Source organism: Falco biarmicus, chromosome 11 (genome assembly GCF_023638135.1).
Source record: "Falco biarmicus isolate bFalBia1 chromosome 11, bFalBia1.pri, whole genome shotgun sequence".
NCBI classification, from domain to species: domain Eukaryota; kingdom Metazoa; phylum Chordata; class Aves; order Falconiformes; family Falconidae; genus Falco; species Falco biarmicus.
This window is the reverse complement of record NC_079298.1, coordinates 20,965,900-20,977,050: the sequence shown is the minus strand read 5'-3', so window position 1 is coordinate 20,977,050 and position 11,151 is coordinate 20,965,900. Positions and strand designations below refer to the sequence as shown.

The following is an 11,151-nucleotide window of genomic DNA, read 5'->3' as shown; positions in this document are numbered from 1 at the left end:
ATAAGTTGCAGTCTTTGTGGGGAAAAAAATGGCAACCTACTACTGCATTTTACAAATCCTTTACATGATACTGTTTCAGTTCATATAAATAGAGATGGCTTTGTTGCTGTGGTTCAGCAAGAAGAAAAAAAAAATATGATTTTCAGAAATCCACTAGAAAATTTATAAGGATCGATATTTTCAGTGTATTTATTTCATCCTGTAGGAACCCTTTTGATAACTGAGTTATGTAGTGCAGGAATCGGGCACCTTTCCTGATTTGTAGCGGGGTAAATGTGAGTGAAGACTTTTCAACAGAGAACAGTAATTCCCAACAAATCCATGTTTGGACAAGTTCTAGATCTGGCACCAGTGGAACCCCTCCACATTCCATTTTTTTACAGAGAAGGTTGCCCCTTGGATTCCCACTGGAGCCAGGATCCGTGACTGTGGGTGCTCTGTCAGGTGTGAGGCCAGGCCGCACCTCAGCGCCACGGCAGCTGTCGCCGAGCGCCGGCCTCCATTCCCACCGGCTGGGCCGGCCCGGCTGAGGGGCGCTGGTGGCGCCGCCCCTCGGCCCCGCCGTTGCCGCCATTTTGCTCGCTGGTGGCGGGAAGCGCTCTTGGGCAGGTGGGAGCGGCGCTTTGGGTTCTACTTCCACAGTCGTGGGAGGAGGACGAGTGAGGGAGCCCCGCTGCCAGCGGAGCCTTAGGGGCTCGCATGAGTAGGAAAGGAGTGCTGTAAGGGGTGGGGGGGGGTGTGGGTGGGGGTGTGTGCACCCTCAGCCCCTTCAGGCACCTGGGTCACAGCTGGGAGCCAGCAGTTGCTGTTTGGGTCAGCACCCCTGAAGGTTGCAACCTTCATTTTGAGGTCCCTGGAGGGGGCACTGAGTAAAATGCTGAGGTCTGAGGAAAGGGTTTGGTTTTAGGAGGGAAGTGAAGAGCAAAGGGGCTTCAAAACTAAGCAAACCCCCTTGTGGCCTGCAGCGTTTATAGTAAGTCTGTCGTAAGTCTGTAGTAAGCTGTTTCTTAAAGCAGATACATGAGACATCTTTGCTTACAGGAGGTGATAAACATGTCTTTGTAAGTGTGAATTAGTGGTCTGAACTGCTCCAGCAAGCACCTACTCATCTCCCTCATTCTGCCATCTTTAACATGCATTTCCCTTGTGCTATCAAACAGCATTGAGAGTATGGAAAAGACCCTTTGATTCCTTTTCATCTTGGTGACATGTTTTGTCCTATTTTTACAATTATTTTTTTCTTCCTTTAAAAGTCTGAGAGACTTTTCAATATTTCTTGGTTGGGGATTTTGAGGGGGACAGCCCACCCAACGGCCAGCAAGCAGGTGGATGAATGCAGGACCACATAAAGGAGTGTTGTGTCATGGTTTTCTGGTCTTTTAGAATAACCATGTCATCTCCTATTGTTATTTACTTTATCAAGCAACTGGACTAATGGAGCCAGTCAAAGAATAAGTGGCATATAGAAAGCAGGGGCCTGAAGGGCCTGGGAGGTTAAACTGTGTATAACAAAGACTGCTCAGGGATGGGAATTGTAAATCCATATTTACTTAAATAGAAGTTGCATAATCATAGATTGACAGTTCCTCACCTGAAGTATGGAAACCATTTCATGCTGGTGTGCAGTGTTGGCAGCTCCTTGGAGCTGATGGAGAGGTGGTTATTCAGCTGGATAAGCACTTAACATAGATAATTACTACTTGAATAGTAACAACTTGATAGTACTCCTGACAGATGCTTTCTGCTGCCACACTGATACCCAAAGCTGAGAACTCCTGCTTTGCATTACTGACATTAAAAGCACGTGAAAGCATGATGGCAAAATTAACCAGCTTTGTTATATTTATATATATATATGTTATATATAGTGTGATTTCTAAATTCTAGATTTATTAGTGTGAAGGGAAAAGTGGCAGAACCTGGTGGTGGGGGAGTGGCAGAAATTGGAAGAAGTGGTGTTGTAGACCTACTCTGAGAAGTGGTGTAAAAGGGGCATTGATGGATTTCTTGTTTGAAGTTCTAAAACCTGTCTTTTCACTGTTCACAGACAGTTAGTTTTGATTACATGCTCTATATTCTGCCAGTATTGTGAAATGTTTTCTGTTTTAAATTTGAAACATTTATTTGGAATATTTGAAGTTTTGTAGCTTCTGTGGAAGAAAAATATTTTTAACATTTTTGATTCACAGCTGACTATACAGTAAATAAGTAAACCTGACTCCTATTTGCAAAGCACTCTAAACCATATATTTATTTATTTTTAATGTTACTAATGAGATGCTAGAGAACAAAAGAAGTGTCACCTTTGGTTTATCTCTAGGAAATAAGTTAGCTTTGTTTTGTTATTTTATCACCACATTTGACCTTTATTGAGTTTTATAAACTCTGTTGAAGTTGATTTGGTATTTTGCCATTTGTTTCAGTGTATCTAAGATTTTTGACTCATAAAATCCTTTCTGTGGTATTCTTTTAGTGAGATCTTTGCTTTTTAAAGTTGTCTTTAAGCAAAATTAAGAGCTATGAAACTTACCAACACAACACATAAAGAAAACATGTCTAATGCCTAGATTGGTGCTAAATGGAAAACATTTAAATTAACAGGAGTATTTTTAAAAGTGGTGTATATGATGAATAATTTAGATACTGTCTCTGGTCCTGATGTTTCAGAACAAACCTGTTAAAGAGTTGGGTCCATATTCCAGTTACCCAATCCAGGTAAGCAATTTGTATGTAGGTTAAAAAAAAATAAATCTGATTTGCTTGTAAATGAAAGTAATCATTGGGGTTTTTCTAGATACATAGACTGCAGTTGTATAAAAGAATCTTAACATTATTCTTAGAAACTGAATATCCAGCTTTATCTGGATCTTCATTCTTACCCATTTTTTCCCTCTTGATATGATACGGTAACGTAAAGGTTGTTTAAAGTGCTGTCCTATAGGATTTTTTGATCATAAGTAACAGGAACCAAATTTTATCAGGAAAAGTATTCTCTGTTTGAAGAAGAATTAAGGATGCAGTTAAGAGCTGCAAAAGGAAAAAAATCTAGAAATTAAGTATTGTCACTTATAAGTCCTTTATTGCTTATACAGGTTCAATTCCAGTAATTTCAGTTTCACAGTTCCTTCTGCTGCCTTTTGCAGATTAAGATACTTCACATCTGATCTAAAAATGTTCAACTCTGCAGACATGGTCTTTTCATTGGATAATTTATTTTATGAAAGACCAGATACAAGACAAAGGTAAATCTTTATTGTTAAATATATATATAATTGTTTTTTAAGTTTTTCCACACTCTGAATCATTTTACAGCAGAATTTTTTTTTAACTCCCTTTTTTATCCACCAATAGAAATGTGGGGCTAGAAATTTCCAGGTTTCTAACCCATACTTTGAAATGTGTTTGCAAGCACAATGGAGTTTGAATGATGCAGGTGTATCTTAGGGCTATTAGAAATACGTGTTAGCAGAAGTTTTGCCCCTTAAATTTTCTGTGAACACACAAATTAAAAAAATAAGAATACCTTTTAGCAAGAGAAACAGTAGGTTATTTATGATTACTGATTTTGAGCTGGATGTTGTGGAGGGTGCTTAAAGAAGACTTCTACCTTACATTTTTGTGTTTAAAATAGGTATCTAGAAAATGAAGAGCCTAAGATTTGGTCTATTGCACCTGCTCCAGCTATTGCTGAAATTCCAGCTGCAGAGGACTTACAGAGGGAACTGGAAAGAAATACAGCCAACACTCATACGGGTAAAATATTACAGAATAGAATCATTTCAGTTGGAAAAAAACTTTAAGGTCATCAAGTCCAACTGTAAACCTAACACTGCCAAGTCCCACTGAACCATAATATTTGACATTCATTTTGAATGGTTTAACAAATAATTAGCATGACGGATGATTCCTTCTCTCTCTTTTAATGCTGTGAAATATGAAATATTCTAGCTATGCAAATATAGACAAAGCATGTATATTAGTTGAGAGTGATGGTCTTACATATGTTTGGAGTATTAGCAGTCCTCTTTAGGCATATACAGGCTACACAGAGGGCAAGGTAAGAAGTATGATCAAAATTTCAGCTACTCCACATTGTTCCACGAAGAATCATAACACAGTGGGAAGCAGCTGTATGAGCATAATGCAAGACATGGATCTGATGACCTGTCTCTCACCCAAGGACCAGAGAGTTTATATGAACGTAACTTTCTTCTTCCCTTTTGGGGCTTTTTTCAAAATGCTATTCAAGAGGCCAAATTTGAGTCTGGCCATTGATTGCTGCTAAATGGAGCATTCCTTCCACCTAGACATTCAGGATGACCTTAAGGAAATTTATTATAAAGAGTTCGGTTGCTTTATCTCTGCCCACTAGATGTCTGCATTTCTTAGCTGCTGTGCTGATTTATGACTTTTTTTTTCAGGAATTGTATTGTTAAGACAAAAGGGTTTTTTTCTACTTTGTGCAAGAGCAATTCCATTAAGAACTACCCATTCAAATAAGCTTTCTGGTGTTTGTAGAATTAGGACTGTTGGGGTTATGTCACAAACAGGCCATTGTGATTTTAAGTTTCTAAATGGATAAGACTGAAATTAATAGGCTGCAGAATAGAGCTGTTCTGTAATCTTATTGCATTCAATTCCTTATTTCTGGTCTTGCCTTCCTTTTGCTGACAGCAATGCTTGTATGGTCAGCCAGATCAGGACACCCATCCTACTGTGAACTAACCCTGCAAAATGTGATAATTAAGCAAGTTGAATATGAAACCAGCCTGTCACTGACATCATTACAGATTTTGACTGTTAATATCACAGGGTTTATCTCACAGTTGTTTGTAGTAGGAACTTTAAGCTTGGTCACTGTATAATTTTTTTAAACCACAGTCTTTATTTTGGGACAGGGTGAAGAGTTTCTGTCTTACAAACTAGTTTGTAGTTCTGAGGAATAGTTTTGCTCCATTACTTTGTGTAGGAAGCATAGAAGGTGACCCATTTTTTCAAACTTTAAATTGACAACAGATGCATTGCATTCATCAGCATGAGTCATACACTGAAGTTCTTGCAATAAGATGGAGATATCAGCTCATATAATATATGTGAATTGGGCTTATTCAGTGTGGAAGATCTTTAATAAAACTACTAATAATAGGAATATGAATATTAGTATAAATTATAATAAACTGATGTTTTTCTAGGAGGGAGAAAGCACCAGAAGTTTATACAACAATGTAAGAGTAACAGTGAGGAAGTAAATGAGAAATCACCAGCACCTGCTCATTTTGGCATAGCCTCTGAAAAAGAAGTGCTCCAATTAAGTTTAGGAGAAAGAGAGAAAATTAGTTTTCGGCATGAAAGTCTGAACATGGTTTCATCGTTTCTCTCTCCTGATGAAGATAAATCTAAAACAAGAATAAGGGTTTCTCAGCATCCTGGTGCAAATTTTTCACAAAACAAAATATTAAGTAATTTTCCAGAAAACAGTGATGAAGAGAGTGTGCATTCCACATTAAGAAAAAGGTACATGTCTAGTCAAATGTGATAATTTATCAAGAATTATATTACTATCATTATTATTATTTATATATTATTATAAATTATCATTATGTATAATTATTATACAATTATTATATGTACAACATTATATATTATTGCTATTATCAGAATCATATTATTATTTTAGCTATACATTAGATACATTTGTTAAAGGCAGTTTTGGATCCTTCAGTTGAAGGTACTTTAACAGGGCTTCAGATGCTAAGTCTTTTCAATGTAAGCAAAAAAGATGTTTCTTTTTGGCAATATTTTAGTGCTGTAATTAAATGTGTCCTAAGTTCAGCCTCTTTTATGAGAAAAGTAAGGATGAGGTTTGTTGCTTTAATTTTGAAGAAATTGTTAGGTAACAAAGGTTTTTCAAAATACTGTTTTGAGTTCTTAAACCACATGGTAACAAGCAAGAAGGCTAAGATCATTTGCTCTTCAGAGCAGAGGTCAGCCAGCCAGGAATACCTTGAGCAGTTCACAGCTTGATTTCAGCGCTGCCTGGGATGAGAGGTTTTAAAGATCAACTCCTCTTCTATGCCCAACTCTTCTCATTCTTCAGAACCTCTGTTTCTCTACTGATTTTAGTTATGCAGAGATTGACAGTTAATCTGCTGTTGGGATTCAGAGCCCGCCTAGACAGGCAGTTTATTCTTTCAGGTTCTTCCTGGAATGAAGGTGAAGTTAAAATGTATCTTGAAAGGAGTTCTTCACCTAGAAGAGTGTCAGCTCAAATGACATTAGATACTTTTCTTATGATTGTATCTTACTAGTTGTGCTTATAATATAAGCATACCTATTTTTCAAATATTAGAGAAACTGTGTAACACTGCAACAAATTAATGGAAGTCCTGGATCTTTTGCAGCTTATTTAAAATGTCTGGTTGTATGTACAAAAATACAGAATTTAAAGATCGTTCTATTGATGTGAAAGAAATTGATACTTACTTACATACAAGTGAAGGCATGGAAAAAGCGAGGCAAGAAGGGTTATGGAGAAATAATCATCATGCTCCAATAACTAAGGATTCAGATTTTACTCTGCATAGGCTAAATGATGGGGACATTGCATCTCAAAATGGAATTAAAATGAAATCATTTTCTAATGCTTCAGAGATTCTGGATATGACAGGTAATTATTATTACTCTATTTCAAGAAAAATAGCCCACTGTCTGTCTTTTGTATATCATAAAAATTGATATCCATGATCTGAGGTAGAGTGAGGAACATTTTCCCACCAGCTCAAGGTGACATAATTTGCTAAACCTGATAGAAGATATTGCCATTCTGTGAAACTTAATTGCACTGTTGTTTAGTATGAGCTGGGTAAACAGTTTATGAAGAAGAGTCACATTTTCAAAAGTGCAAAGTCTTGTAAACCTTTTTTAAAATGTCACTTCAAATCAGTCCCCTAAACAATTTGAGAAAGAGCAGCCTTGTCTCTTCATGTGGTAAGTAGTCTTGTCTTCATTTGAAACCAGAAATTGAAAATATGATTTGTGATTTGTGATGTGGCTCATACATCTGTAGAAATAGATTTTAAATAGGAAAATGCTGAAAAATGGAGGAAAGTGGTGAGAATTTTGATGAATGATAAAATACTTGTTTTAGAAATTATTTTTTGTTTTTAATAGTTTTTGGACACGTGGTTTATTTCTAGATTTAAGCTTTATGGGACAGGGACTCGTTGCATCTGTGGAATGTGCCTTCTGTACCTGGCTAACTGGCACAGAAACATGGAACAGAAAAATAGTTCTAGCAGAAAATTGTAAGGCAGAGCTGTGGCTTAGGATGGGATTTGAAGGCTGGTCAGGAATGAAAACATGATTCCTGTATGATTAGCTTCTGAGCAACAGTGACTACATTTGTGGATGAGGGAAGAGCAGTGGATGTCACTTACTCTGCCTTCAGCAAGGCTTTTCATGGAATCATAGAATGGTTGAGAAACAGTGTCTTCCATAACACTCTTTTATCCAGTGTAGGACATTAGGAATGGATGGACAACTGCATGGGTAGAAAAATGATCGGATGGTTAGGCTCAGAGAGTGGTGGTTGTTAATGGGTCACACTCTGCCCACATGCCTGCCACAAATGGAGTACTGCACGGGGATCCTCCTGCCAGGGTTCACATGAAATTCAGCAGGAATTAATGCAAGGTCCTGCCCCAGGGAAGGAGGAACCCCTGGGGTTCCCCTGGGCTGGACTGACTGGGGGCAGCTCTGCAGAAGTGCCTGGGGTCTGGTGAACAGCTCTCTGAACGTGAGCAAGCAGTGTGTCCCAGCAGCAATGAAGGCTGACACCATCCTGGGCTTTGTTGACAGCCAGGAAGTTGAGGGAAGTGATTATCCCCTTCTTGGCACTTTGGAGACCACTTCTAGATACTACATCGAGTGGTACTGTACCAGAGGCTCAAAGCAAGACATATTTAAACTGGAGTGAGTTCAGCAAAGGGCCACCAAGATGGTCCTTTCAAATTATGAGCTTGTGACCTCCCTGTCCTAGCCTGTCAGCTCCTTCTTTATCACCTGGACTTTGCTATAGCCTTGCAGCTTCCCCACAGAACACATAGCTTGGGGTCAGGAACATATTTTTTATGGTGATTGGTTGAAAACATACCTGGTTTTATAAATTTACTACTTTTATTTCTTTAGGAACTACAGGAAGAAAACTGGAAATTTTGAGGAGTGTTACAGAAATACGTATCCTTGTATTTGCTGTGTCTGATTTACTGATTTTATTACAATACTTTCACATTTACAAAATTACAACACTTAATTTGTAGCCATAGGTACTCATGCATTTTGCTGTAGTAGTTTTGATTTATAACGTAATGCTGGGAATCAAATGACAAATAGGTGTTTACCCTTTGGACGTCCAAAGCTAAAATGAAAATGGGACAACTAATAGATCATTCATTGCTAAGCAAATGTATTCTTATTTCAAACATTCAAATTCTCAAAACTATTTTTAAAATGTGAAGTTTTTAGTTTGCATAATAGATATTTCAGGCAAGATTTTATGTGCAAACACACACATATTCTTATACACCTTAAATGAAGGAAAAGTGAATTATTATTTAGTCTTATTAGGAAAACTGAGTATTACTTTTTGTCCCATTTTCTCGGGAGAAAATAAACTTCACATATTCCTTATAGGTCTATATTTAGTGTATACAGTGTATTTCCATTCTTTAAGCAGATTTTACAATAATTTTCCTTCTTCTTGGCTCTGCCTTGAATCCATAACAAAATTAACATAACATCTATTTCTGTCAATATTAATATTTTTTTTGCTTTTTGTACACTGTCTTTTCAATATTTTGTTTCTAGTAACCTCTCAAATGGTAGGTTAAATATCAGGAAGAGGAAATGCCTAAATTTAGGCAACTTAAATTAATGTGAATAGCTTTAAGACGTGTAATACTTTCCAAAATGAGTAATAACTCAGTTGTTCTGAATTTGCCAATTACAGATGGTCTTCTGCATTTTGAAAATAGATTATTTATTTGGAGAGGGAATTCTAGAGAAGTTTTTTTTTTAACAATCCATATTTTCTTTAGTCTAATATTACTTGCTTATCTTTACTCATATTTTAGTGTTTATATGTAACTACTTCTCTTTCTTGTTTTACTCCTTTTTATTTTTCTCTTTATTTAGTCTGTTAATGTAACATCAGTCTGAGGCCTCAGCAGTTCACTGTACTTGTTACTGTTATGCCTGACCGTGTGTACCGCCTCAGCCTGATCAGGTGGTTACAGTTAGTCTGCTTGTGTGGCTTCAGTGCAAGTCCAGACAAGTTTCAACTCACTCATTTGGATTTGTAATGTAACAATATTCTCTTTTCCTCTTACCTGTATTTTAGATAAGAATATTGTTGCCTGAAGAATACACAATATTAGCAATTGAAAATATTTTTAAAACCACTGTCAGCACTAATAAATTTTAGGTGAATTTCTTTGCTGTTGTTATGACTGGCCATACAATATTATGCTATTTAGGTTGTGTTATAATACAAATATAATGTGACCATTGACACTTTAGATATGCTAACAGCAGTGCTCTGCTTGCTCTTGTATCTGCTTTACAGTATAGAATAAAGCTTTTGTCCCTTGCAGTTTCGCATTTCATAATTGTATGCCATTCCATGAAGCCTGTGCCAGGGATGAGATTCTTGATTATTGGTGTAATCCTAAGACCTCTTAAATAGGTAGTGGGGTTTTTTTGTGAAGTGGAATATATGTCACACCAAGAATCTAAATAAAGCTACTAAATCATTGAATAGGTTACTTTTTGATAATTTTTTACAAGCCTGTATCAGTAAAAGATTGTTGCATATGTTTTAAGTTTGCATTTAAATTACAAGAAAGAGATGCACTTAAATTTCTAAAATAAATTTTATAATTTTCACTCAATTGTTTTACTTTCCTTAATGCTATCAAGCAACCCAATTTAGAAGTATCTTTAAGGAGTTCCCATATTTTAACTATGCACAGTCTAAAGCTTTGGATGATGTAAGTATGAAACATTAGCTGCAGCTGCAAGTAATACTTTGTAGACAAATTTAAATGGTACCTTGAGATTCAGAACTAAAAAGGGGTTAGAAAACTAGTATATCTAGAACCTCTGCCTGGAATAGTTGAGCAGGGTTGAACTTAACTTAAGGAGGAGAGACCTGAAGAACTTGTAAAAATGTTTTTCTTGTGTTTAGTACTTTTGTGTGGAGATATGAATTGCAGGTGTATTTATGTGTACAGATTAGTAATATTTTTTTAAGAAAAACAGAACTTTAGAGAATATTGTCCTTTTGGAGAAGGTATACTTGCCTATGCCCTTTTTATCAGCTATCTCTTTCTTTAAAAACTGAAACTTACTTTGAAAGCAACCAGTTTAGGAAGATTGTATTACAGGTTCTGCTGCAGAGAGGAGATACAGGTTCCATCAGACTTCCAACACAGCATTTGAAATTTTTATTGAGCTCTAGGGGAAATCCCAGTGTCATTCACAAACATTTCTAAGCATGTTTTTTAAGCTACTTCTGATGTTGCAAATGTTTTTGTTTGAATTTCTTCTCTTTATAAAACATTATTCAGGAGATATTTTAAGAATGGTGTTTATATGAGCAGAATAATCTAATATTTAAATTATATGGGGAGCTGTATGTTTGCTTTTTTCCCTTACTTTTTTAGTTTTATGCATAGATTTGGTGTATTATTACTTCCAAACTGGTGTTTATTTTCTGATGATTACATCATATTGGCCTGTAAAATAATCTTATGTGACGCTTTGCTCCTAGACTCATGGAAAACCACAGCTGTAAGCAAGATTTACTTGCATGAAAGTTGCAAAAACAGGGTTCTGAAGGCAATAGTTTGTAAAAAAAATGTTTTTGAATTATTCATGTATTCACATTCCTTAATTCCTGGTACCTTACAAACCTTATGTGTTTGTAAGGTACCAGGAAGGACAAGGTTTGCTTATCACTCATGTATAAGACATGACATGTTGTTGAATATTAAGAGAAATCAGCATATTAAAAAGATAATGGTCTTGTGCATTTTTTTTTATTGGTTAAGCTTGCAAAATTAAACTTGGTAGTAAGTCTCTTGATTCTAAGAA

At 36.3% G+C, this 11,151-nt stretch overlaps 1 protein-coding gene across 1 annotated transcript in view; it reads left to right on the top strand.

The window, feature by feature from the left end:
* The first annotated feature begins 2,647 nt into the window (after positions 1–2,647).
* The window catches only part of HFM1 (helicase for meiosis 1), a 38,182-nt gene continuing 29,678 nt past the window's right edge, over positions 2,648–11,151 (top strand). Inside the window, exons 1-7 of the mRNA XM_056356426.1 lie at positions 2,648–2,715; positions 3,144–3,242; positions 3,632–3,753; positions 5,193–5,514; positions 6,402–6,667; positions 8,188–8,235; positions 9,976–10,046. Of these exons, the coding sequence (XP_056212401.1) occupies positions 3,172–3,242; positions 3,632–3,753; positions 5,193–5,514; positions 6,402–6,667; positions 8,188–8,235; positions 9,976–10,046 (900 nt within the window). The 5' untranslated portion in view covers positions 2,648–2,715; positions 3,144–3,171. The remainder of the gene's footprint in view (positions 2,716–3,143; positions 3,243–3,631; positions 3,754–5,192; positions 5,515–6,401; positions 6,668–8,187; positions 8,236–9,975; positions 10,047–11,151) is intronic.